Below are 27,258 nucleotides of genomic sequence, written 5' to 3' on the forward strand. Positions count from 1 at the left end.
GGCAGACGGGGGGGGGGGGGTGTCTGGCTCACTGCCCCCCAAAATGGACCCAGCTGAGGGGTCCTGTTCTCTGCACTGACAAACTCTGTGTTAGACCATGTTCCTGTCATCTAATAAACTTCTGTTTTACTGGCTGGCTGAGAGTCACGTCTGACTGCGGAGTTGGGGGGCAGGACCCTCTGGCTTCCCCAGGACCCCCCTGGGCGGACTCGCTGTGGGAAGCGCACGGAGGGGCAGAGGATGCTGAATGCTCCGAGGTCAGACCCAGGAAGGTGGAAGCTGTGTGAGCTGTGTGTCCTGCAGACAGGCTGCTCACAGAAAGGCGACTGCCCCAGAGTCCTGACTGGCTTCATGGGGAGCAGTTCCAGAGCATTGCCCAGGGACTCCGTGACAACTGGTGGCAGTGGTGGGATGTACTGCACCCCGTGGACGACACTTCCTGCAGTAAGTGACTGGGGAGTGGTAAAAGGAAGGCAGATTGATGGGGACCAGGCGTGCTGAAGATTCAGAGAGAGACGGTTTCAGGGGGCGGTTAACCCTGGGAGTGTGTGACCAGAGAGAACGACTTTTGCAGTAACAGGGTTCCCCTGGGGATTGCAGCGAGCGGTCCCAGGGGCGGAGGAGTCTGCAGCTCAACCCTGGCAAAGAGGTGGTGACCTCGAGAAGGGCTGGCACACTAGGGGTTCTCCCTGGAAACCGTGGGGAGCTGACAGCACACAGGCCTGTGAGTCCACAACAACTTGGGAGGAGCGGAGTGACGGCCTGTCACCGTCTCCTTAAGAAGGACATTGTAACCCTGTGCAGAAAGAGAGGGTTGAGCATTGGAAAGTTCACCAAGGCACAGTTCATCGTGCAGCTGGAGGAGGATGACGGCTCTAAGGAGCAGATTCCTGACCCCAAATGGGGCTATAGCAGGGTCTGGGAGCAGCTGGAGTGGGAGCCAGGCATCGCCAAGACTCCTGTCCCCGACCAGACGAGGGTCTTCACGATTGGGTTCCCCATTCGGGGATCGGAGACGGACGGGATTGGAGCTGAGTCCGAGAGAGCAAGAGGACCATGGGAGACAGCGAGAGCCCGAGAGAGCTGCAGAAGCAGCAGCAGCATGAACTGGCGGTGGGGAGCGGAGAGGCCTAGGGGACCTCCCCGGGGGTGAGTGGGGATAGATCCCGGGGGGCCAGTTCCGCAGGGAACCTCGAGAGTAAATTGCTGCCCCTGGTTAAGGCGGGGGGGATGTGGATGCCCACGTCACTGCCTTTGAGCAGGCTGGCGATTTGAACCAGGGGGACGCTGCGGAAAAGCCCCGGTGTCTAGCTCCCTTGCTGGGTCCCAAGGCCATAGACTCCGTCAGCCAGATGGGTGGGGAGGTGGACAGGCTCCCACTCCTGACCCCAACCTATATGGCTGTGTGGAGTCTCCTGGGGCCAGGCCCCTCGGACCTCCAGTGGGAGCGGAAGGGGATGGTCAATGGGGAGACATTCCTGGGGTGGCGAGATCCTGGGACAGAGAGAACTGGTGTCAGGCCCTGGATGGTGCAGCCTCAGAGGCTGAGGGCCTGTGTGAGCTGGGTGAGGGTCCCAGGGACGAAGCCCCTCGCCCTGCCTATGGCCCAGATCCCTGTGCAGACCCAGTGGGGGTGGGGCTGGCTGGTCGTTGCGGTCCTCCGGGATATCGCTGCGAGACGCTGTTGGGGGGTGACTGGTTTGAATTTGAATCCAGGGAACCAATCCGCGGAGAGGGAAATGGTCATATTCTCTGTGTATATATAAAGCCTGCTGCAGTTTCCACGATATGCATCTGAGGAAGTGAGCTGTAGCTCACGAAAGCTTATGCTCTAATAAATTGGTTAGTCTCTAAGGTGCCACAAGTCCTCCTTTTCTTTTTAGTGAAAATGCAGATGACCTGGCTGGCATGGGGGAGGAGCGGCTAAGCTCAGGCTACCCACCTGCTTGTAACCAGACCCCTGGGGCTGGGTGGGACAGAGAGATGCTCCCTGCCCCCTTGCACACTGGAGAGGGGGCTCACGCTGGCTCTGATGCAGTGAGGAAAGCAGCGAGCTCGCTGCCTACCCCACTGGGACAGCAAGGGCAGCGCTGAGCAAGGGGGGAGCTGAGACCCCAGCTGAGCGGGGGAGACACAGGCAGGACAGGGGATCTGTGGGGAGTGGCAAGGTGCTTGGTAAGGAAAGTCTGAATGAGCCTAGGCAGCCTTGTGAGCTGATGGCTGTGTCTAGTCAGCAGGGTGGGAAGGCGAGGAGAGTGGAAGATGAGTGTCCCTGGCCCTTACCTGTTAGCTGGGTGGAGAATTAGGACAGTGAAGGAAACGTGCCTGTGTCCGTCAGGGGTATTGACTTGCCTATGGAGGGAGCTACCCTGGTCTCCAAGCAGTTGTCTGTGACCAGCCTTGTATGCTGGGACAAGGGGAAAGAGATCCCAAGCTGTGTGTCTGGGAAAGGAGAAAGTGTGTCCGGCTCTTCTTTGTCTGTGGAGCAGACAGAAGGGGCCTTTCAGCCTGTGATGGTTGAGGGTCGTGCAGTTGTCTCAGAGTTTGTTCTGGATTCAACTAAAGCCCAGGAAGGGAATGGTCCTAAGTTTGTGTCTGCTCGGGAGAATGGCCCTGTAACTAGGTCGCATCCAGTTAGTGTCTATGTAAAATCCCAGAGCCCAGACAATTCTTGTACTTGTATTTTGCCTGTTACTAGTGTGTTGTTGGGAAAGGGTGTCGCAACTCTGTCTAATCAGGGTGAGATCCTAGCCAGGGCACAAGGAGAGCATGAAGGTGATGTGATTGTGTTACCTACTGAGGGTGTGGAAACCTGTACCAAGAAGGAAAGGATTCCTGAACTTGTGTGTGGCAAAGGGAAGAAGAATGCTTCTGACCTTTTATCTAGGAAGTCTGTCAGTTTGCCTGAAAGGTGATTGTGTAGGAATCCGCCGGATGGGCCAGAGGTAATTCTGGATGTAAGGGAGACCCAGAAAGAGTCTGTTGTTGCTCAGGAAAGTGTTCCTCTGGAGCAAGCCCTAGGTGAAGAGGGTGAGAGCAGAATTTCTGTGAGGGGTGAATTGTTGCATAGAAAAGCCCCAGGGAAAGGAATCCTCATGGAGTCTTTGCAAGCAGTTTACTGCAATTGAAGGGTGTGAAAGTGATTTAATCAAGAAAGTTTCAGTTCCTAACTGCCAGAAATTTTCTGTTGTGGAAAGATCCAGTGTGGAGAGCTTTGAGAAGGTCTCAGATGAAGTGAAAGCTGTTAAGAAAGTTAAACAGTCCTATAACCAAGTGGCTGTGTTTGGCCAGCTTGTTGGGGAGAAGACCCAATCCCAGTTTGACCCCCTGGGGTTTTGGGGTGGCCAAAGGGCACGGGCCGCATAAACTTTCCCACATGCGGCCTGCGAGTGCTATCGATCACCCCCGACCTAAGGGAGGGCGTGAAACTGGAAGGGCCTGGTGTAACTCCTACCAACGAATGAAAGAGATGCTGGGGCATCCATGGGAATGTTGGTGGCTTTGAACTTCCCCAAGTCACCAGCTAAAGTGACCCCGCTCAGTTCGATCTCGAAGGGGGGAGAGATGTGACAGAGTGGGACTGTTCTTGATGTTTCCTCTGAGTATTGTGGGGGTGCCTCAGTTTCCCCTAGGCAGTTCTTAAGTATCTAGGGGGTGGGGTAAGGGTGTATGATCGTTGCAGAGCCCTAGAGGGCAGGTGTGTGCAGGGGTCTGGACACAGAGAATGGCCGACACCCTGTTTCCTGGCCACTGATGGCCTGGGCCCTTCCCCCCTGCAAGGTGAGAGCTAAAGGGTTGGAGAACAAAGGAATCAGGTGCCCTCCTGGCCCAGGAAAGGAACAAAGCCCAGAGGAGGAGGGGCTGGGGGGAGTTTCAGTTTGGGGCTGGCCGGGACATGGAGTGAAGGGCAGATGTGGTTGTCTGGCTCACTGCCCCCCAAAATGGACCCAGCTGAGGGGTCCTGTTCTCTGCACCTGCAAGCTCTGTGTTAGACCATGTTCCTGTCGTCTAATAAACCTCTGTTTTACTGGCTGGCTGAGAGTCACGTCTGACTGCGGAGTTGGGGGGCAGGACCCTCTGGCTTCCCCAGGACCCCGCCTGAGCGGACTTGCTGTGGGAAGCACACGGAGGGGCAGAGGAGGCTGAATGCTCTGAGGTCAGACCCAGGAAGGTGGAAGCTGTGTGAGCTGTGTGTCCTGCAGACAGGCTGCTCACAGGAAGGCGACTGCCCCAGAGTCCTGCCTGGTTTCATGGGGAGCAGTTCCAGAGCATCGCCCAGGGACTCCGTGACAGGCTGGGATGGAGAATTATATGGAAAATATCCGAATGACTCTTAATCATTGGAACACCCACCTGGTATACAGCTCTGCTCACCCCGTCTCAGAAAGGACACCACAGAAACAGAGGGGTCAGAGACGGGCAGTGAGAAAGATTAGAAGCTAAAGAGACTCCCTAGGTTGGGTTAGGGTGCAAAGACAGGAACTGTTTATCTTAAAGAGACAACATATAAGAGGGATGTGAGTCACACATCAAGGCCAGAGGGACAATTGTGATCATCTAGTCTGACCCCCTGTACAGCATGGGCCATAAGACCAGTCTGACCCTCTGTACAGCGTGGGCCCTAGGACCGGTCTGACCCCCTGCACAGCACGGGCCCTAGGACCAGCCTGACCCCCTGCACAGCACGGGCCATAAGGCATCCCTGGCTTAATTCCTGCTTGATGACCAGATCTTTTAGACTAACGTCCAGTTCTGATTTAAACGTTGGCAGGGACAGAGAATCCACTACGGCGCTTGGGAAATTGTTCTAATGCTTAATTGCCCTCACTTAAAATTTGTCCTTTATTTCCAGTCTGAATTGATCTAGTTTCATCTTCTACCCACTAGATCGTGTGATAACTTTGTCTGCTAGATTGAAGACCCTTCTATTCACAACTTTCTGTTCCTCACATAGGTACCTACAGACTGTGATCAAGTCACCCCTTTACCTTCTCTTTAAGCTGAACAGATGGAGCTCCTGGAGTCTCTCACTGTCAGGTGTGTTTTCCAATTCTTTAATCATTCTCCTGGCTCTTCTCTGAACCCTCCGCAATTTTCAGTCCTTCTGGAAGTGTGGACAAGTTGTAAATTATCTGGGTCCACAGACTTAGAAATGTTTAGCTGCTATGTGACACTCTCCCAGCTACTGATGGACTAGAACGTGTTTCCTTGTCACTGTCAGAGATGAGCAGAGGATCCGGCTTCTTTCCTAACACAGAAGTAGCCAGGGAACTCATCTGCCATTTCTGCTGCACGACTGACCGTTGTATCAGCCAGACCAGTGCCAGGATTTAACTTGTTCCTCAATGGGCACCTCTCAGAGCTGTCGGGGTTGGAGCACGCCCAAGACACCAGCTACCAGAGCGATCAGGTCCCAGAGCAAGGTGACAAACACTTGCCAGCAGGATTCATTGTTGGGGCAGCAAGAACCCCCAGGTACCCAACAGCCTCCTTGCCGTAAAAGGGGCTCGGATTAATCCCTTCCCAGCCTCCCCATGCTGCAGCGGGAGGGACACAGTCTGGGGGATCAAGAGGCCCCCAGGCAGTGCGTAGCTTTGGTAGGATGCTGCCATTTCCAGAGTGTCAACACAAAGCAGCTAAAGGAGGCACAAGGATCCTGCCGCAGGTCACTGGCCTGCCCTCCCTGGATGCTGTGGCCAGGGCCTCGCTGTGGTTTTCTGTACTGATAATTGCCCAGGGACGCTGTGCCACCAGGACCTCTGCAGTCAGTGTGGAAGGGCTCCTGGCAGGTGGGTGCAGCACTGCTGAGGCCTCTGAAACAAAGCTCTTAGCCCCTTGCAGAGCGGGCCCTGTCTGATCTCCTCTGGGAGGTGTGAGGCTCCATCCAGCTCCCACTCAGTCTCATCAGCCAGACTCCCCCATGCCCCCTGAGCGGCAGTCCCAAGCACTGTGGGGGTTTGCTCTGCAATGCACAGGGCATGTCTGACTTGCCCCACATTCGCCATGGGTGCCAGACATGACTGATGAGCAGCCGGGGCTCATGGATGGTGCACGTTGGGCTCGGATGCCGCTCGCTTTGAGACGGACTGGCAGCCTCGTCTGGGGCACAACTGCCTCCTTTCTCAGGGACTCCTGAAAGCCTGGGTCCTTGCTAGAAATACTTCAGGGGCCTATTTCGCTGGGGTTCTCTGCTGGTGCCGCTCACTGTGGTATCCGAGCACCTGCCACGTGGGATTGGTTAGGGAATAAAGCGACCGAGCCCCGGGGCTTTGCCTGGCCCTGATGGACTCTGGAAGCTGAACAAGAAATGCTGGCCTTCCTTCCGGACCGGAGCACTGTGCCCTAGACAGCCGGACTCTGAAAAGGACGCAGGGTCAGAACGTACAAGAGCTCAACAAGGGCTCCCACACGGTGCTGCAGCCCAAAGAGCTAATGCAGCGCCTGGATGCATAAACAGCGGAGTAGCAAGGAGGAGTGGGGAGGTGATTCTGCCCCTATATAGGGCCTCGGTTAGACCAATCCTGGGTCCTGCGTCCAGGGCTGGGGGACACATTTTAAAAAGAATGTTGAAAAATTTGAGAGGGTACAAAGAAGAGCCACAAAACTGATTCCAGGTCTGGGAAAAATGGCTGATAGTGAGAGTGTTAAAGAGCTCGATCTGTTCAGTGTATCGAAAAGAAGATTTCAAGTGACCTTGGCAGGGTACTAAGGGCTCATTAACCTAGCAGGGACAGGCAGAACGAGAACCAACGACTGAAACCTGGAGCCAGACAAATTCAAATCAGAAATTAGGCAGAAATTTGTACTGGTGAAGGCGATGAACATTGGCGTTGGGATATTTTTACAAGGCTGCTGGTGTCTCTGAGAGGCTAGGATGGGGAAGCTGAGTTAGAGATGGGCCCTGGGCCAGATTGGGGGAGATATTGGCATGTGGGTGCAGTGGGGGGTTTCCCTTTATCCAAAGCGATGCAACGTGGCACGCAGGGCCCGTCTCTTGTCAGCGGGCGTGGCCCGGGGGGGCGTGCAGGCGACGCTGCCAGGGAAGGAGGCCGGGCGGTGTCCGGGCAGGATGAGACACTGCAGAGACATGCCGCAGCAACAAACCCACAGGAAGTGTTGGGCAATGGAAGCAGATGGACGACAGGCTGCCCTTGGAGGGACCCAGGAGTGGCTGTAAAACCAGAATCCAGAGCCTAGAGCCGGGGATGCAGCTGCAGAGCAGGAAGCAACAGGCTGCTGCTGGCCCTGGCAGAGCAAACACCATAAACCCGAGGAAGTGGCAGTTGCTGTTTTAGGCTCCGAGGAGGCCTTGGCTCCGTTCCCCTTATTTTCTCTCGAAACAGCAAAAAAATCAAACTTATCGCTGGGCTGAGCTCGGCCGCCCCAGCGTCCCCCTGCTCCCAGGGACAACGTCCTGAGGGGGAAGCTGCGTCACTGGCTCCGAGGCCCCACGCAGTCTGTGCGGCTCCTGTCTCTTCCCTAATGGTCTCTGGAAGTCTCCGGCAAGTGCCCCCTTGCCCAGACCACGGCTCCATGCCGCTGGTTCCCAGCTCCTGGCCCTGGCTCAGCACCTCCCCTTGCTGACATTCTGGAGGGTGCGATCGCTCCTCTCCTCCCTCGGGCCCCTCAGCCCCCAGAGCCTCCTGCCCATTCTCCAGTCTGCTCCGATACCCCACCCAGCTCCAGGGATCCCCACCATGGGACTGCCTCTCTCCCAGGGCCAGAGGCTGTCTGTGTTCACAGCATGGCACTCCCTTGCCACCTGTCTGCATTGCCAGGACCCGGTCCAGTGCTGGGCACAGCCTCGCTGTGTCAAGGGGTGTTTCCCCTCCTGCCCTGCCCCTTCTGTCCCTGTGCGTTCGCTGATCCCCGGGTCACCAGGCCCTTTCTGATATCAAGACACCCGAAACTGAACACAAACACCTGGGCCAGGTGGCCCCACGGGGCTGAGGGACTGGAACCGCCCTGCTCTGCCCCTCACATCCCATTGCCTTTCCCTACTACCACATGACAAGGCAAACTCCTGTCCAGTGAGCTGCTCCCTCCCCCTCATGCCCATGAGCCATTCCAGCTCCCCGACTTCACGCTACTCACCAGCTGCTGTTTCTTGCCCATGTCTCTGATCTCTTGGGGTCGTGTTGACTTCTCTGTGGCCCTAGGGCTCATGGTGCCGCAGTTCATCCTCCAGTCCCGCACAGACGGCCTCCACCCCTTCATCTAGCCACCTTCTTCCCTGCATTCCTATCACTGAAGACAGAAGTTCATACATCCAGGAAGGAGGAAGGCAGGGCACTCCTAGGCCTGGGGACTGCATCTGGGGAAGCAGTGCCCCTGAAAGGATCGAGGGGCACACAACATGGCTCCCAGAGGGATCCTGCGCCCGAAGGGTAACGCCGTCCTTGGGTGCAGAAACAGGAGCAGGGAGGTGATTTTGCCTTTTACACAGCCCTTTACACAGCCCTTCTGCTGCTGCTAGTCATTTTCCACTCTCCCCACCCCAGCCCCCTACAGACAAGCTGAAGGAAATGGCTTCTCCCAGCTCCAGCCAACCTCCTTAGCGTACCTATTGACTGGTCAGAATACAGTCATTAAGGTCACCTACCCTCCGTTGTCCCTAGTGTGGTGTGTATGTGCTACCGGCCCTGCCAGCCCATGGTGGGTACACAGAGGTGGAAAGGCATTTTCCTAAGAACACCTGCACACCGTCAGCCAGAATTGTACTGACGGATTCCCCAGCTCGTCACAGGCCCACTTGGGGGACCCAGCCCGCCGCACCAATACCCCAGGGGAGTGGCTGCTGGAACAGCTCAGTTCTACATGCAGTGGGACTATTTGAGGATGGGGTATCTCAGGATAACTGGGGCCCAGCCCTTTTAAACAGCTGCAGCTGCTGGCATCTGCCACCTTGACTTGAAACTTGGAAACGCCCCAGAAAGCCAGTACTAGAGATGTGGACAATACTCCCCTTTGGATCCCCTGAGTCTGCCTGTGCATCATCCCAGACCCAGGCTCTGCCTGAGCAGATCAGAGCCAAGGGGCAGGTAAATTGACTTCAACAAGTCCCCAGGGCAGGAACCATCATGTGTCTGGTACTCTTCTGCATGGTGACGTTTCGGCTGTGGCTCTGGCTTTCTCCAGGGAGCCTCTGGAGGAACTCCACAAATTGCTAAGGAGGAGTACAAAATATCAGTCAAACGAGTTACACCTGGCAAGGGGCATTGTGATGGGGTGTACAAACCCCTCACTGGTCAGCAAGGGGATAAAAAGCAGGGCCCAGCCCCACTGCCCATGCTGAGCATGCTCCAGTTGGAGGTGGGGTTTAAAAGGAAGCCAGACACCTCAGGTGGGAGCAGACCGGGCAGGGAGAAGGACTTGCTCTGAGAGCTCTGGAGGAGAATGTAGCTGGATCCAGACTGGGAGAATGAATATCGGTGAGTGGCAGTCCTTGCGGGCCAAATCCAGGAGATTTTTTTTTCCCAACATGACATAATGTCATTTTCTTAAAATATCCTATTACAATCTCCTGGATTGCTTTCCGTAGTCACCGGGAGATCAGTGCCGATTCTGGGAGACTCCAGGCCAACCCTGGGGGGTTGGCAACTCTAAGTGGGAGGGCCCGGGGTTCCCCTACCCCTCCTTCTGTAACCACTAGGCAAGATAGCTGCCAGGGTCTCCACCCATGAGGTGCTGGACTGTGAACCTGTTCACAGGTGTAAACAGCAATAAGAAGAGGTTCATTAAATACAGTTGGCACAAGAGAAAGACCTACTTAGCGGGGCAGGAGAGCTAATAGCTGATGACATCAAGAAAGCTCAGCTGTGTAATGCCTGTTTTGCCTCAGTCTTCACTAAAAATCTTAATGGTGACCAGATACTGAACTCAGTTAATATTAACAAGAGGGAAGGAATGCAAGCTGACATAGGGAAGGGACAGGTTAAAGAATATTTAGATAAAATATTCAAGTCAGCAGGGCCTGATGAAATTCATCCTAGGGTACTTCCGGAACTAGCTGAAGCAAGCTTGGAACTGCTAGCAACTCTCTTTGAGAGCTCCTGGAAGACAAGTAAGGTTTCAGTGGCCAGCAGTAGGGCAAACCTAGTGCCTCTCTTTAAAAAGAGGAACAAAGAGGACCTGAGAAATTACAGACCAGTCAGCTGAACTTTGATCCTAAGAAAGATACAAATTATTAAATGATTATTTTGTCAGCACCAGAGGAAAGTAGGATTATAAGGAATAGCCAGCATGGATTTGTTAAGAACAAATCATGCCAAACCAACCTAATTTCCTTCTTTGACGGGTTTAGTGGTCTAGTGGATAGAGGGGAAGCAGTAGAAGTGATATATCTTTGTAAGCTTTTGACAAAGTCCCTCATGATATTCTCATAAGCAGATGAGAGAAATATGGTCTAGATGAAATTACTATAACGTGGGTGCACAACAGGTTGAAAGAGTGTACTCAGAGAGTACTTATCAATAATCCACCGTCCAACTGGGAGGGCATATCTAGTGGGGTCCCACGGGAATTAATCCTGGCTTTAGTACTAATCAATATTTTCATTAATGACGTGGCTAATGGAGAGGAGAGTATGCATATAAAGTTTGCAGATAACATCAAGTTGGGAGGTTTGCAAGCACGTTGGAGGACAAGATTAGAATTCAAAAAGACTGTGACAATTTGGAGAATTGGTCTGAATTCAAGATGGAATTCAATAAAGACAAGTGCAAAGTACTTCACTTAGGAGGGTAAAATCAAATGCACAACTACGAAATGAGGAATAACTGGCTAGGTGGTAGCGCTGCTGAAAAGGATCTGGGGGCTCTTGTCAATGAGAAGTGGAATGAGTCAACAATGGGATGCAGTTGAAAAAGGCTAATATCATTCCGGGGTGTATAAGACATGGGAAGTAATTGTCCTGCTCTGCTCGGCACTGGGGAGGCCCCCGCTGAAGTACTGCATCCATTTCTGGGCATTGCACTTTAGGAAAGATGTGGACAAATTGGTGTGTTCAGAAGAAAGCAATAAAAGGTTTAGAAAACCTGACCTATGAAGAAAGGTTAAAAGCTGGGCATGTTTAGGCTTGAGGAAAGGAGACTGAGGGGGACCTGATAAGTCTCCAAATACGTTAAGGGCTGTTATAAAGAGGATGGTGATCAAAGAGGTTATAAAGAGGTTGGAAAAACCCCTGTCAGAGATGATCTAGGGTTGCTTGGTCCTGCCTCCGCGCATAGAGCTGGACTTGGCAGCCTCTCAAGGTCCCTTCCTGCCCCACATTTCTCTGGTTCTGTGCTGGTCATGGGACCTTCAGCACGACAGCTGGATTTGGCCTGGCAAATGCTTTTCCCGGTTTTACTTTAGTCCTGCAGCCTCCACGGCTGCCAGAGCTTGTATTTTTTTCCACGTGTCACCCAGCCGCACATGTCCTGCCCCAGCCCAGGCCCAACTGTGCTTGTCTCTCTGGGAGGTTTCTGGGGATGCAGAGCAGAAGGCATTGGGGACAGAAGCTCCATCTGAACAGGGTTGCAGAAGGGGTCAGCTCAGCCCTGTCTGGGGCACTGGGACTGGCCAGAATCCACTGGGTTTCTCTGCTGGTGGGAATGTGCTGTCCCAGGTGACAGGGTTATATCCCCCTGGGAGAGAGAGGAAGACCAGACCTTCCCCTTCTCACCGCTTCACAGAGCCATGTTAGGTCTGGGCATATATGGTCAGGCCCATACTTCCCCTGACAGGCCCCCCAGGGGCACCCCACCACTGGTCGGCAATGGGCTCTCTTAGGTGACTCTACACTGCTAGCCCCTTGCACCTGAAATGCCCTCCCTCTGCCCAATCCAGGGAGCCAGATCCTTCCCCAGATCCCTTCTCAAGGCTCATTTCTGCCATAATGCCTACGAGAGCCTGCCTGAAGTCGTCAGCCTGGCTCAGAAGCGACACGATTTGTTGTAGTGATGCAGCAGTGTCACCAGAGTTAAGGTTGCATCACAACCTTTCTAAATCCTCTAAAATCAATGTGCTCACTCTGATTCCTTTGAGATTTGGTTTGCCTCAAGAGGCTGCAGGACAGGATCAGTGACCCAAACTTGGGGTCATTTGATCCAGGGGTTGTGGAGATATAAGCCCTGAAAAAAAAGCAATTTTTCAAAATGGTTCTAGGTGTGTGTTGGTTTTTTTTGGTTTTTTTTTTTTTTGAAGAGCTAGAGATCAAACTAAATCGTTGAGGTGTGGGTCAATTGGTTTCAGCTGGTCAGTTTTTACCAAGGTCGTGCTTGGCTTCCACACAGGCTTTGGGGGACCCAAGCTGGGAATGGTATTTAAGAACATGTTCCTTCTTGGCTTGCATAGATGTGGAGCCTGGAAGGCTTACAGGCTGCATGTGCCAAAAAAGGGGGCGGAATGAGATGGGTTCTATGAAGCTGCTTCATGCTTGCCTGGGTAGTTTGCGGGAGTGTAGCAAGGCCACTGCCCAGGAGAAAACCAGGCCACTGATCTTTCTAGTCTGAACCTTTGTACACCTGTGCAACAAAGATTTGATAACCGAGGTTGCTTGCTACCCGTTCTCCGTTACAATAGAACATGTTTTTATTTTATGGGGAGGTTTCCTGGGAACACCGCAGAATAGTCAGCAGGCGATCTAACCAAAATGTTTGTTGTATCAGGTGGAGAGGAGCCAGATGACTCTGCAGTGAGGGTGCAGGGAACACTGACCGCAAGAGGAGTTATGCCTGCAAAGAGGGTGGGAAATGAGGACGGGTGGCAAGCAAGATTTGGATTGGTGGTTTGGAAAATCTGTATTTTACTCAATGAGGCCTGTGGGGGGCATGGGGCAAGTGGCTACTTCCTGACCTTGGAGCATCGATTCATGCGGCATTTCTAAAAACACGTAGCAGAGAGGTTTGGAACTGACCACACAGGTCCCCTGGCCACAGAGGGAAAAGAAGTGCGAGTAGCATAGCCAGCATGTGGATTCTGGCTGCTCCCTGGATCACAAGGTGGCAGAAGTGTGTGGGAGAGCCGGGGGGTTGCTGACTAGAGGCGGATTTGGATGTTGTCATTTACACCGTGTACACAGCAGGTTGCGAGGCTGCTATTAGCAGGTACCAGATCTGGCCCGGCTACAAAGAGATCTGGCCTGGCCACAGAGAGAGACACGAGATGTGTAAAAAGAAAAGGAGGACTTGTGGCACCCTAGAGACTAACCAATTTATTTGAGCATGAGCTTTCGTGAGCTACAGCTCACTTCATCGGATGCATCGCATACAATCGCATACAATCGCGCCGTCTGTGAAGTTGGAGACAGATCAGCCTGTGAAGTGTCTCGCAGTCATTCTAGTTTTCTAATTACAGGACTCGAACACATAACAACTTGGTCGTCTGGCTGTCCATTAGTTACAACAACGGGCTGTGCTTAATAGTTGAGTCTCCTTCGTGTTCTGCATCCACCATCGGTAGAGTTTGCTCTGTTTGTTATTTCTGGGGAACAAACTGTAGTTCTCGATGGTTTCAGGTGAACTCTCACCATCAGTCTTGCTCACATATCGTCTGGGGGGTACTGAATTCTCTTTCTTTACAACACCGAACGTTGTCCATCCTTTCTCTTTATCCAGTTTGATAGGAAGTTGGTCACCAGGTTCTAGACCCAGCAGTTCTCTGATAGACGTCTTTTGTGTAAATGTGTTATAAGCTCATTTTGCCTTTTAATCCGATTTGGCTGCTCTCTGCATGTTTGGCCACTTTAGAGACAGGCTCTTTTCCAGTGTTGGAACAGTAGTTCCGAGTTGTATTCCCATCAGGAGTTGGGCTGGACTATATCCAATAGCTCCTGCTAGTATTCATCTGTAGCTCAGAAGAGCAAGAAATGGATCTTCCTGCTGTAGGTTTTTCTTGGCTTTCTGGAGAGGCTGAGAGGGTAATGTGGGCTGCTAGTAATATGATCAAAATGGAATTTCATTCAGAAAGACTTAAATTCTGTTGCAGTGAATTGTGGTCCATTGTCCGTCATTAGTTGTACTGAAATATCAAAATAAACTAAAGTGCACTTCAGTTGCTCAGTAACGCTGCAACATGTTATGTCTTTCAAGTACATTATTTCTATATACCTGGAAAAACAGTCCACTGTGACCAGGTAATGATGTCCTCTGAATTCGCACAAATCTGCAGTTAGTCTCTTCCAGAGTCTGACTGGTAGAGGTGTTGTTATTCAAGGTTTGTTGTGTTGTGTTGGTCTGTTAATTCTACAATGGTAACAGGTGGATACTTTATTGTATGTATGCCCTTGACGATGCCTGACCACCGCACTGACTGGTTGGCCTGTTCACGGCATTTAATGAATCCTTGATGTGATTCATGGATGAGGATTAGGATTTCTTGTCTCATTTTGTTTGGGATTATGATGCAATTGCCTTTAATCATGAGTCCATTTGGCTAGCTTAATTATCCATGTACCACAAAGTAGTCCCTTGTCAGTTCCTTTGTGTCCTTTAGACACTTGGGCCAGCCGCCCCTAATGTAACTTAGAACTTCTTGAAGTTGCGTGTCTGTCAAGGTTTCTTTTTGTAACTGGAGTAGTCTCCTTCCTGATACTGGTCTGTATGTGTCCACAGCATCCATGTATGCCTTTATGTCCTCTTCGAGCTCATTAGTAGTTGAGTGCGATGCTGGGCTCTGTGCAGAGTGTCTGCTGCAACCAGATTTTCCCCAGGAACATACTTAGCAGTTGGGTTAAATCACATTAACCTTAGCAATAGATGTTGGCATCTCAGCAGTGCTTGGTCCAGGTCTTTTCCATAAACAATGTTTACAAGCAATTTGTGGTCTGGTATCAATGTAAATGAATCCTGTGTACACAGATAGCTGTAATAGTTCTCACATGCCCATACGCTTGCCAGGCTCCTTGCCAATCTGTGCATACCGTTTTTCTGCTTCTGTGAAGCCTGAGAGCAAAATGCAGCTGGTTTCCACACAGAGCCATGCTGTCGGAACAAGAAACCACCTAGGTCAGGGCTGCTTGCATCTGCACTGCCCAGGATGGGTTTGTTCACATCATAGTACTTGAGAACTGGAGCTGTGGAGGTCATTTCTTTTTCCTTTTTAAAGACAATTTCTTGATTTGGCCCCCAGAGCCAAGGTGTGTTGAACTTTAGCAGTTCATTCCCTGGTTTTTTCAGTGTAGAAAGGTCTTAGAATCATAGAATATCAGGGTTGGAAGGGACCTCAGGAGGTCATCTAGTCCAACATCCTGCTCAAAGCAGGACCGATCCCCAATTAAATCATCGCAGCCAGGGCTTTGTCAAGCCGGGCCTTAAAAACTTCTAAAGAAGGAGATTCCACCACCTCCCTAGGTAACACATTCCAGTGTTTCACCACCCGACTAGTGAAAAAGTTTTTCCTAATATCCAACCTAAATCTCCCCCACTGCAACTTGAGACCATTACTCCTTGTTCTGTCATCTGCTACCACTGAGAACAGTCTAGAGCCATCCCCTTTGGAACCCCCTTTCAGGTAGTTGAAAACAGCTATCAAATCCCCCCTCACTCTTCTCTTCCGCAGACTAAACATCCCCAGTTCCCTCAGCCTCTCCCCATAAGTCATGTGTTCCAGACCCCTAATCATTTTTGTTGCCCTCCGCTGGAGTCTTTCCAATTTTTCCACATCCTTCTTGTAATGTGGGGCCCAAAACTGGACACAGTACTCCAGATGAGGCCTCACTCATGTCGAATAGAGGGGAACGATCATGTCCCTCGATCTGCTGGCAATGCCCCTACATATACATCCCAAAATGCCATTGGCCGTCTTGGCAACAAGGGCACACTGACTCATATCCAGCTTCTCGTCCACTGTCACCCCTAGGTCCTTTTCAGCAGAACTGCTGCCGAGCCATTCGGTCCCTAGTCTGTAGCGGTGCATGGGATTCTTCCGTCCTAAGTGCAGGACTCTGCACTTGTCCTTGTTGAACCTCATCAGATTTCTTTTGGGCCAGTCCTCCAATTTGTCTAGTCCCTCTGTATCCTATCCCTGCCCTCCAGCGTATCTACCACTCCTCCCAGTTTAGTGTCATCTGCAAACTTGGTGAGGATGCAATCCACACCATCCTCCAGATCATTTATGAAGATATTGAATAAAACCGGCCCCTTGGGGCACTCCACTTGATACTGGCTGCCAACTAGACATGGAGCCATTGATCACTACCCATTGAGCCGGACAATCTAGCCAGCTTTCTATCCACCTTATAGTCCATTCATCCAGCCATACTTCTTTAACTTGCTGGCAACAATACTGTGGGAGACGGTGTAAAAAGCTTTGCTAAAGTCAAGGAACAACATGTCCACTGCTTTCCCTTCATTCACAGAACCAGTTATCTCATCATAGAAGGCAATTAGATTAGTCAGGCATGACTTGCCCTTGGTGAATCCATGCTGATTGTTCCTGATCACTTTCCTCTCCTCTAAGTGCTTCAGAACTGATTCCTTGAGGACCTGCTCCATGATTTTTCCAGGGACTGAGGTGAGGCTGACTGGCCTGTAGTTCCCAGGATCCTCCTTCTTCCCTTTTTTAAAGATGGGCACTACATTAGCCTTATTCCAGTCATCCGGGACTTCCCCTGATCGCCATGAGTTTTCAAAGATAATGGCCAATGGCTCTGCAATCATATCCGCCAACTCCTTTAGCACTCTCGGATGCAACGCATCTGGCCCCATGGACTTGTGCTCGTCCAGCTTTTCTAAATAGTCCCGAACCACTTCTTTCTCCACAGAGGGCTGGTCGCCTCCTCCCCATGCTGTGCTGCCCAGGGCAGTAGTCTGGGAGCTGACCTTGTTCGTGAAGACAGAGGCAAGAAAAGCATTGAGTACATTAGCTTTTTCCACATCCTCTGTCTTGTAGGTACCAGCCAAGGTAATATGGTTCAGCATTCTCTCTTAGAGGTGATTTGTACTAGGTCTCCTTTCAAAAGTCCAGCATCACCAAATAGTCCATCGAGTTTCTCCACCTTTCTCACTAGGCCCATCACGGCTGCCGCGCTGCAGCTGAGAAGGTTGTTGGTCTTTGATCCTTTGACCACATGCATGGTGAATGCACAGCCTTTGTCTCTGGAAGTTATTTCTGTGGTGAACTGGCCCCTGCAGCTCAGAACACCTGTAGGGCTAGTCAGAGCTGGGCCAGGTGATGCCAGCTCTGGGAGGGGTTCAAGGTGATTGTAAGTCCCTTCTGAGAGCACTGTGACATCAGCTCCTGAGTCAATTTTAACGTCAATAGTCTTGCCATGAATGTTCAGTTTCACACTCCAGGCAGGTTCTGTATCATCACTCGTGACACATCCCAGAAACAATGGCTCTTGATTGTCTGTAATATCAATCCATTCCCTGACAGCTTTGGTGGTGGAAACAGCTACAAAATGCCCTGTTTTGTGCATTTATTATACCTTGTGCTTTTGGACAGACATCATCTCTTGGGCTATTCAGTTTTCCTCATCTCGTGCAATTAGGCTAAAAGGCTTTGGTGCTTGACTGGCATTTGTTCCTCTTAGTTAAGGAGTTCTCTCCTTGCCTCAGGGGTTTTATTATATTGACTTTTAGCCGTCATTTTTGTTTACAGCTTCAAAGCCAGTTTCAGGTGTTTCAAGTTGCTCCTGCCTTTTGTTCTGCTGTTTGACTGGTTCAGACTGCTTTGCTACCTCTACAGCTTTGTCTCTGATATTTTCATGTTTTGCAGTCCCAAAATCACAGTTTTCGGCCAATGTACACAGAGCTCAGATAAAACTGTTAACATTTCCCTCTGGCCCTTGAATTCTTTTGTGAAAACACACTCTTTCATAGACCATATTTCTCTGGGGTATAAAGTATGCATCAAGCATAGCCATAAACCCTTTCCTAGTCATCTTTGTGACTGTCTTCAATAAAGTCAAAGGATTTAAAGATGTGCCCTGCCTACTTCCCCATAGCAAAAATTAAAGAGGGTACTTGTATATCTTCAGTTTCCTTGTGGAATTTTGTTGCAGTGTGAAGTCTTGCAAAATACTTCTTCCAGTCTATCCATTCCTTATGTAGTTCTATCAAACTGGAAGTTCTCTGAGGCACTGGAGAGTGGCATGTGGATGAGACTGATCCTGCAACCTTGTTCCTTCTGCTTGCGACCTTTGTTGCTGCTTCCCTTGTGTTTCTCTTCTCCTCTGGCACTAGTTTACTGCTGGCACCAGGTCCTGTACCTGCAGGGCTGCTACGAGCAGGTCAGGCTCCTCTACTAGCTATGGATGGGCTTCAGAGCTTCCTTATCATAGAGATACACTCTTGAGATGTTCCCACGAGACCCTTTAATGTCCTGCCTGGAGTGGCTGAGGTACGTTGCACACAACACCTCCTCCTGGCTGGACAGCACAATGCAGCTGAGTTTTCCGTGACGGGCGGAGATTGGTGGCTGACATTGGCACCATGCTGTGCCTACTCTGCAGTGTCTGACCTGTGACGTAAGAGGTTGTGATCTACTGGCCATTGCGATGACTCCCGAGGATGGACATGATCCCGGCGTGTTCCTGCTGTGCACCTCAGACACCGTAGGGGAGCAGATTTGGAGGGCAGTGCAGATTTGTGGCTAGGAGCTGTGATAGTTGTCTCGGATTTGGCTATAGCTAACTGCTATAGCAACACTATGAAAGCTATTGGCAAGTGTTGGAAGAACGTTAATGGGGCTGTCATAAAGATAAAGGGAAGGGTAAATGCCTTTAAAATCCCTCCTGGCCAGAGGAAAAACCCTTTCACCTGTAAAGAGTTAAGAAGCTAGGATAACCTCGCTGGTACCTGACCAAAATGACCAGTGAGGAGACAAGATACTTTCAAAAGCTGGGGGGAGGGAGAAACAAAGCCTCTCTCTCTCTCTCTCTGTCTGGGTGATGCTTTTGCCGGGGACAGAACAGGAATGGAGTCTTAGAACTTAGTAAGTAATCTAGCTAGAGATGTGTTAGATTCTGATTTCTTTAAATGGCTGAGAAAACAAGCTGTGCTGAATGGAATGTAGACTCCTGTATTTGTGTCTTAAGATTTTGCCTAGAGGGAGTCTCTGTGTTTTGAATCTGATTACCCTGTAAGGTATTTGCCATCCTGATTTTACAGAGGTGATTCTTTTTAATTTTTCTTCTATTAAAATTCTTCTTTTAAGAACCTGATTGCTTTTTCATTGTTCTTCAGATCCAAGGGTTTGGGTATGTGATCATCTATTCAAATTGGTGAGGATTTTTATCAAACCTTCCCCAGGAAAGGGGGTGTAGGGTTTGGGGAGGATTTTGCGGGGAAAGAAGTTTCCAAACGGGCTCTTTCCCAGTTATATATCTGTTAGACGTTTGGTGGTGGCAGCAATAAAGTCCAAGGGCAAAAGCTAAAATAGTTTGTACCTTGGGGAAGTTTTAACCTAAGCTGGAAAAAGTAAGCTTAGGAGGTTTACATGCAGCTCCACACATCTGTACCCTAGAGTTCAGAGTGGGGAAGGAACTATCAGAGAATATAGGTATCCTATTACAGCACAGCAAAATTTTACAAGCCAAGGTTTTTTTTGTTTGTTTTGTTTTCTAACTCTCAGGTGTAAAGTTAGTTAAAAACAGAAAGGCAAAGATGACAGAAACCAAGACACAACACAGATTGGAGTGAGCCAGACTGGAGGCAGTGAAAGAGGCAGAAAAAGCCCTAGAAGCTGCCCACAGGAGAGAAGTGGAGGCAAAGGACACGGAAATGGAGGCAGCGAAAAAACCAAGAGGCTGCCCTCAGGAGAGCTATGGAGGCAAGGGCCAAAGAACTGGAGGAGAAGGAAAAAGAGAGGAAGCATGCACTGGAGATGGAGAAGGCAAAGGCTCCACAGAATATACCAACAAACCCTAGCAATCCTCCTCCAGGTACCCCTTCCCATCCCAGAAAGTTCCCCACCTACAAGGCAGGCGATGATACGAAGGCCTTCTCAGAAAACTTCGAAAGGGCCTGCCTTGTGTACAGCATCCCTACAGACCAATACATGGTAGAGCTGAGGCCACCGCTCAGTGGACCCTTAGGAGAGGTGGCAGCTGAAATGCCTAAGGAACAAATGAACCAGTATGAACTGTTTAAAACTAAGGCGAGAGTCAGAATGGGGCTAACACCCGAGCATTCCCGTCGGCGGTTCAGAGCCCTAAGGTGGAAACCAGACGTGTCATTTACCCGACGCACCGACCATATTGTGAAACATTGGAATGCCTGGATATCAGGAGCAAGTGTTAAATCTGCAGAAGATTTGCCCTTCCCAATGCAAATGGAACACTTCTTAGAGGGTGTTCCTGAGGAAATAGAAAAATACATCCTAGATGGGAAGCCCAAAACTGTAATCGAGGCGGCGGAGATTGGAGTCAAATGGGTGGAGGTGGCAGAAAAGAAAAAAAACTGGTCGCAGTTGGAGCGGATACCAGAAGCGACAACCTCAGACCACACCCTACTACCGGGGGCAGCCCAAGGCCCCACCTACTGCCCAAGGAACTCTCCAGCCACCTTATCGTCCCGCCATACCATTCTCCAGCAGCCCACCTCGCCCCAGTGACCCATCCGCTGGACGATGTTTTAAATGTAACGAGCCGGGGCATGTAAAGGCCAACTGCCCCAAGAACCCCAACAGATTACAGTTCATTGCACCGGAATCACACCAGAGGTCCTCAGTCCCAGATGCCTCCCAGATACCTTCGGAGCGGAGGGAAACTGAGTGTGGGTGCGAAGAAGGTCACCGCGTGGAGGGACACCAGAGCACAAGTGTCAGCTATCCATGCTTCCTTAGTGGACCCAAATTTAATCGACCCAGAGATCCAAGTGACAATTCAACCCTTCAAGTCCAACTCTTTCAATTTGCCTACAGCCAAGTTGCCTGTCCAGTACAAGGGCTGGTCAGGAATGTGGACTTTTGCAGTCTATGATGATTATCCCATCCCCATGCTGTTGGGGGAAGACTTGGCCAATCATGTGAAGCAGGCCAAGAGGGTGGGAATGGTCACCCGCAACCAGGCTAAACAAGCCGTGAGGCCTAGCTCTGTTCCGGAAACTTCTATCAGGATCTGGTCAGAGGTGATGGATCCAGACCCCAGGCCAATGTCTGCAACAGCAGTAGTGGATCCAGTCCCAGAGACCCAGACGGAACCAGTCCCAGAACCGGAACCAGCCAAACAACCAACACCAGACCCAGTGTCAGCACCGAACCCAGTACTTGCAACCCCAACACCAGAGGGCCCCACCGAACCTGAACTGGCAGCAGCCGATAACCCTACACAAGATGCTCAGCCGGAGCCTGAACCCCAACATAGTGCCCCAGCGGAGAGCGGTTCACAGTCAATGGAAACAGCCCCATCCCCTACATCTCTTCCAGAGGGACCAAGCATAGATCCACAATCCAATGAGGAACTGATGTCTCCAGCATCAAGGGAACAGTTCCAGACCGAACAGGAAGCAGATGAAAGCCTCCAGAGAGCTTGGACAGCGGCACAGAGCAACCCACCGCCTCTCAGCACTTCTAATTGTTCCAAGTTTGTTGTAGAAAGAAGACTTTTATACAAGGAAACTCTTTCTGGTGGACACCCGGAAGACTGGCATCCTCAGAGACAGTTGGTAGTCCAACTAAGTACCGGGCCAAGCTCTTGAGCTTAGCTCACAATCATCCTAGTGGCCATGCTGGGGTGAACAGGACCAAAGACTGGTTGGGGAGGTCATTCCACTGGGAGGGAATGGGCAAGGATGTTTCTACCTATGTCTGGTCTTTTGAGGTATGCCAAAAAGTGGGGAAAACCTCAAGACCAGGTCAAAGCCCCTCTCCAGCCACTCCCCATCATTGAGGTTCCATTTTAGTGTGTAGCTGTGGATATTCTGGGTCCTTTTGCAAAAAAGACACCCACAGGAAAGCAGTACATACTGACTTTCATGGATTTTGCCACCCGATGGCTGAAAGCAGTAGCTCTAAGCAACACCAGGGCTAAAAGTGTGTGCCAGGCACTAGCAGACATTTTTGCCAGCGTAGGTTGGCCCTCCGTCATCCTCACAGATGCAGGGACTAATTTCCTGGCAGAAACTGTGGAAAACCTTTGGGAAGCTCATGGGGTAAATCACTTGGTTGCCACTCCTTACCACCATCAAACAAATGGCATGGTGGAGAAGTTTAATGGGACTTTGGGGGCCATGATACGTAAATTCGTAAATGAGCACTCCAATGATTGGGACCTAGTGTTGCAGCAGTTGCTCTTTGCCTACAGAGCTGTACCACATCCCAGTTTAGGGTTTTCCCCATTTGAACTTGTATATGGCCGTGAGGTTAAGGGGCCATTGCAGTTGGTGAAGCAGCAATGGGAGAGATTTACACCTTCTCCAGGAATTAACATTCTGGCCTTTGTAACCAACCTACAAAACACCCTCCGAACCTCTTTAGCCCTTGCTAAAGAACCTACAGGATGCTCAAAAAGAGCAAAAAGCCTGGTATGATAAACATGTTCCTTCAAAGTAGGAGACCAGGTCATGGTCTTAAAGGCGCTCCAGGCCCATAAAATAGAAGCGTCGTGGGAAGGGCCAGGAGCGCCTGGGAGCTGTTAATTATCTCAGCATTCCCCACCTCCAACCGAAAGCCTAAGGTGCACCATATTAATTCTCTAAAGCCCTTTTATTCCAGAGAATTAAAGGTTTGTCAGTTTACAGCCCAGGGAGGAGAGGACGCTGAGTGGCCTGAAGGTGTCTACTACGAAGGGAAATGTGCTGGTGGTGTGGAAGAGGTGAACCTCTCCATGACCCTTGGGTGTATGCAGCGACAGCAGATACAGGAGCTGTGCACTAGCTATGTGCCGACGTTCTCAGCCACCCCAGGACTGGCTGAACGGGCATACCACTCCCTTGACACAGGTAATGCTCACCCAATTAGAGCCCAACCTTACCAGGTGTCTCCTCAAACTCCTAAAACTGCTATAGAACAGGAGATCCAGGATATGCTACAGATGGGGGTAATCCACCCCTCTGAAAGTGCATGGGCATCTCCTGTGATTCTAGTTCCCAAACCAGATGGGGAGATACGTTTTTTGCGTGGACTACCGTAAGCTAAATGCTGTAACTCGCCCAGACAACTATCCAATGCCACGCACAGAGGAGCTATTAGAGAAACTGGGACGGGCCCAGTTCATCTCTACCTTGGACTTAAGCAAGGGGTACTGGCAGGTACCGCTAGATGAATCCACCAAGGAAAGGTCAGCCTTCACCACCCATGTCGGGCTGTATGAATTTAATGTCCTCCCTTTCAGGCTGCGGAATGCCCCCACCACCTTCCAAAGACTTGTAGATGGTCTCCTCGCGGGATTAGGAGAATATGCAGTCGCCTACCTTGACGATGTGGCCATATTTTCGGATTCCTGGGCAGAACACCTGGAACATCTACAAAAAGTTGTTGTACCGCAATACAGCCAAATCGCCGCCTCACTGACAGACCTAACCAAAAAGAAACAGCCAAATGCCGTTTGGTGGACCGAAGAGCGTCAGAAGGCCTTTAACCAGCTTAAAGTGACACTCATGTCTGACCCTGTACTAAGGGCCCCAGACTTTGACAAACTGTTCCTAGTAACCACAGATGCGTCCGAGCATGGTGTGGGAGCAGTTTAAATGCAGGAAGGACTGGATCAAGAATTCCACCCTGTAGTGTTTCTCAGCAAGAAGCTGTCTGAGAGGGAAAGCCACTGGTCAATCAGTGAAAAAGAATGTTATGCCATTGTCTACGCTCTGGAAAAGCTACGCCCATATCTTTGGGGATGGCGTTTCCACGTGCAAACTGACCATGCTGCGCTATGGTGGCTTCATACAGCCATGGGAAATAACAAAAAACTTATTCGCTGGAGTTTAGCTCTCCAAGATTTTGATTTCGGCATCCAACACATCTCAGGAGCTTCTAACAAAGTGGCTGATGCACTCTCCCGTGAAAGTTTCCCAGAATCAACTGGTTAAAATCGTCCTTGAGATGTGGAAAATATTGTTAGTCTTTATGTACTAGGTAGTATATTTAGAGGTACATGTGTCTTATTAACTCTGTTTTTTCCTAGAGCTCCAGGAAGAAATCACAGCCATCGTTTCACCCTATCTGTGATTTGGGGGGGCATGTCATAAATACAAAGGGAAGGGTAACCACTTTTGAAATCCCTCCTGGCCAGAGGAAAAACCCTTTCACCTGTAAAGGATTAAGAAGCTAGGATAACCTTGCTGACATCTGACCACAATGACCAATGAGGAGACAAGATACTTTCAAAAGCTGGCGGGAGGGAGAAACAAAGCCTCTCTCTCGGTCTGTGTGATGCTTTTGCTGGGGACAGAACAGGAATGGAGTCTTAGAACTTAATAAGTAATCTAGCTAGAGATGCGTTAGATTCTGTTTTCTTTAAATGGCTGAGAAAATAAGCTGTGTTTGTGTCTTTTTGTAAATTAAGGTTTTCCCTAGAGGGATTCTCTGTTTTGAATCTAATTACCCTGTAAGGTATTTACCATCCTGATTTTACAGAGGTGATTCTTTTACTTTTTCTTCTATTAAAATTCTTCTTTTAAGAATCTTTTTTTCATGGTTCTTTAAGATCCAAGGGTTTCGGTCCGTGATTACCAATACAAATTAGTGAGGATTTTTATCAAACCTTCCCCAGGAAAGGGGGTGTAGGGTTTGGGAGGATTTTGGGGAGAAAGACATTTCCAAGCGGGCTCTTTCCCGGTTATATATCTGTTAGACGTTTGGTGGCAGCAATAAAGTCCAAGGGCAAAAGCTAAAATAGTTTGTACCTTGGGGAAGTTTTAACCTAAGCTGGAAAAAGTAAGCTTAGGAGGTTTTCATGCAGGTCTCCACATCTGTACCCTAGAGTTCAGTGTGGGGAAGGAACCTTGACAGGGGATATGGAAGATTCCTGGATGACCAGAGAATGTGAACTGTTCTGGCATCAAAACATTACATGTCTGACTCCTCGCTGTTTCTGAGAGAAGGGTAAAGCTATTGAGCGGGGGTCAGAGGATCTTTCAAAGATAAAACTATTCTGGAATGAAAACAACGAGGAGTCCGCTGGCACCTTAAAGACTAACAGATTTATTTGGGCATAAGCTTTCATGGGTAAAAAACCCACTTCTTCAGCATGTGACGAAGTGGGACTGTTCTTAATGTTTCCTCTAAATAGTGTGGAGGTGCCTCAGTTTCCCCTATGCAGTTCTTAAGTATCTAGGGGGTGGGATAAGGGTGTATGATCATTGCAGAGCCCTAGAGGGCAGGTGTGTGCAGGGATCTGGACACAGAGAATGGCCGACACCCTGTTTCCTGGCAACTGGTGGCCTGGGCCCTTCCCCCCTGCAAGGTGAGAGCTGAAGGGTTGGAGAACAAAGGAATCCGGTGCCCTCCTGGCCCAGGAAAGGGGAAAGCCCAGAGGAGGAGGGGCTGGAGGGAGTTTCAGTTTGGGGCTGGCTGGGGACATGGAGTGAAGTGCAGACGTGGTTGTCTGGCTCACTGCCCCTCAAAATGGACCCAGCTGAGGGATCCTGTTCTCTGCACCTACAAGCTCTGTGTTAGACCATGTTCCTGTCGTCTAATAAACCTCTGTTTTACTGGGTGGCTGAGAGTCCCGTCTGACTGCGGAGTTGGGGGGCAGGAACCTCTGGCTCCCCCAGGACCCCGCCTGAGCGGACTGGCTGTGGGAAGCGCACGGAGGGGCAGAGGATGCTGAATGCTCTGAGGTCAGACCCAGGAAGGTGGAAGCTGTTATTGTGTCCTACAGACAGGCTGCTCACAGAAAGGAGACTGCCCCAGAGTCCTGACTGGCTTCATGGGGAGCAGTTCCAGAGCATCGCCCAGGGACTCAGTGACAACTGGTGTCAGCAATGGGATGTACTGCACCCCATGGATGGCGCTTCCTGCAGTAAGTAACTGGGGAGCAGTAAAACAAAGGGGGATTGACGAGGACCAGGCATGCTGCAGGCTCAGAGGAGCAATTTCAGGGGGCACTTAACCCCTGGAGTGTGTGACCAGTGAGAAGGACTGTGCAGTAATGGGGTCCCCCTGGGGATTGCAGCGAGCAGTCCAAGGGGTGGAGGAGTCTGCAGCTCAACCCTGGCAAAGAGGTGGAGACCTCGAGAAGGGCTGGCACACGAGGGGTTCTCCCTGGAAACTGTGGGGAGCTGACAGCACACAGGCCTGTGAGTCCACAACAACTTGAACAGCGGAGTGATGGCCTGTCACCGTCTCCTGAAGAAGGACATTGTAACCCTGTGCAGAAAGAGAGGGTTGAGCATTGGAAAGTTCACCAAAGCAGAGTTAATCGTGCAGCTGGAGGAGGATGACCGCTCTAAGGAACAGATTCCTGAGCCAAATGGGGCTATAGCAGGATCTGGGAGCAGCTGGAGTGGTAGCCAGGCATCACCAAGACTCCTGTCCCCGACCAGACGGGGGTCTTCATGATCGGGTTCCCCATCTGGGGATCGGAGACGGACGGGATTGGAGCTGAGTCCGAGAGAGCAAGAGGACTGTGGGAGACAGCGAGAGCCCGAGAAAGAGCTGCAGAAGCAGCAGCAGCATGAAATGGCGGTGGGGAGCGGAGAGGCCTAGGGGACCTCCCCGGGGTGAGTGGGGATAGACCCCGGGGGGCCAGTTCCACAGGGAACCTCGAGACTAAATTGCTGCCTCTGGTTAAGGATGGGGAGGATGTGGATGCCCACGTCACTGCCTTTGAGCAGGCTGGCGATTTGAACCAGGGGGATCCTGCAGAAAAGCCCCGGTGTCTAGCTCCCTTGCTGGGTCCCAAGGCCATAGACTCTGTCAGCCAGATGGGTGGGGAGGTGGACAGTCCCACTCCTGACCCCGACCTATGTCTGTGTGGAGTTTCCTGGGGCCAGTGGGAGCGGAAGGTGATGGTCAATGGGGAGACATTCCTGGGGTGGCGAGATCCTGGGACAGAGAGAACTGGTGTCAGGCCCCGGGTGGTGCAGCCTCAGATGCTGAGGGGCTGTGTGAGCTGGGTGAGGGTCCCAGGGACGAAGCCCCTCGCCCTGCCTATGGCCCAGATCCCTGTGCAGACCCAGGAGGGGTGGGGCTGGCTGGTCGTTGGGGTGCTCCGGGATATCAGCTGTGAGACCCTGTTATGGGGTGACTGTCTCTCTTTGGGACAGGATCCAGGCCCTGCTCCTGTAACTGCCAAGGGTTTGAATTTGAATCCAGGGAACCAATTGGTGGAGAGGGAAATGGTCCGTGAAAATGCAGATGACCTGGCTGGCACCGGGGAGGAGCGGCTAGGGT

General features: G+C 51.0%; 1 protein-coding gene across 3 annotated transcripts; it reads left to right on the top strand.

The window, feature by feature from the left end:
* Nucleotides 1-24,461, top strand: LOC311520961 (uncharacterized protein). 3 transcript variants are annotated; one of them, XM_084628986.1, is made up of 2 exons: nt 1-1,149; nt 19,558-24,461. In XM_084628986.1, the coding sequence occupies exon 2, from the start codon at nt 20,661-20,663 to the stop codon at nt 21,621-21,623; it is 963 nt and encodes a 320-aa protein (XP_084485112.1). In that variant the 5' UTR covers nt 1-1,149; nt 19,558-20,660; the 3' UTR covers nt 21,624-24,461. The 3 variants fall into 3 exon arrangements, with proteins under 3 accessions (XP_084485112.1, XP_084485114.1, XP_084485113.1); XM_084628988.1 differs by having other exon boundaries at nt 1-444; XM_084628987.1 differs by lacking the exon at nt 1-1,149 and adding an exon at nt 4,959-5,037.
* The last annotated feature ends 2,797 nt before the right edge of the window (nt 24,462-27,258 follow it).

Source organism: Lepidochelys olivacea, assembly GCF_965140295.1.
Source record: "Lepidochelys olivacea isolate rLepOli2 genome assembly, chromosome: 5".
Classification (NCBI taxonomy): domain Eukaryota; kingdom Metazoa; phylum Chordata; order Testudines; family Cheloniidae; genus Lepidochelys; species Lepidochelys olivacea.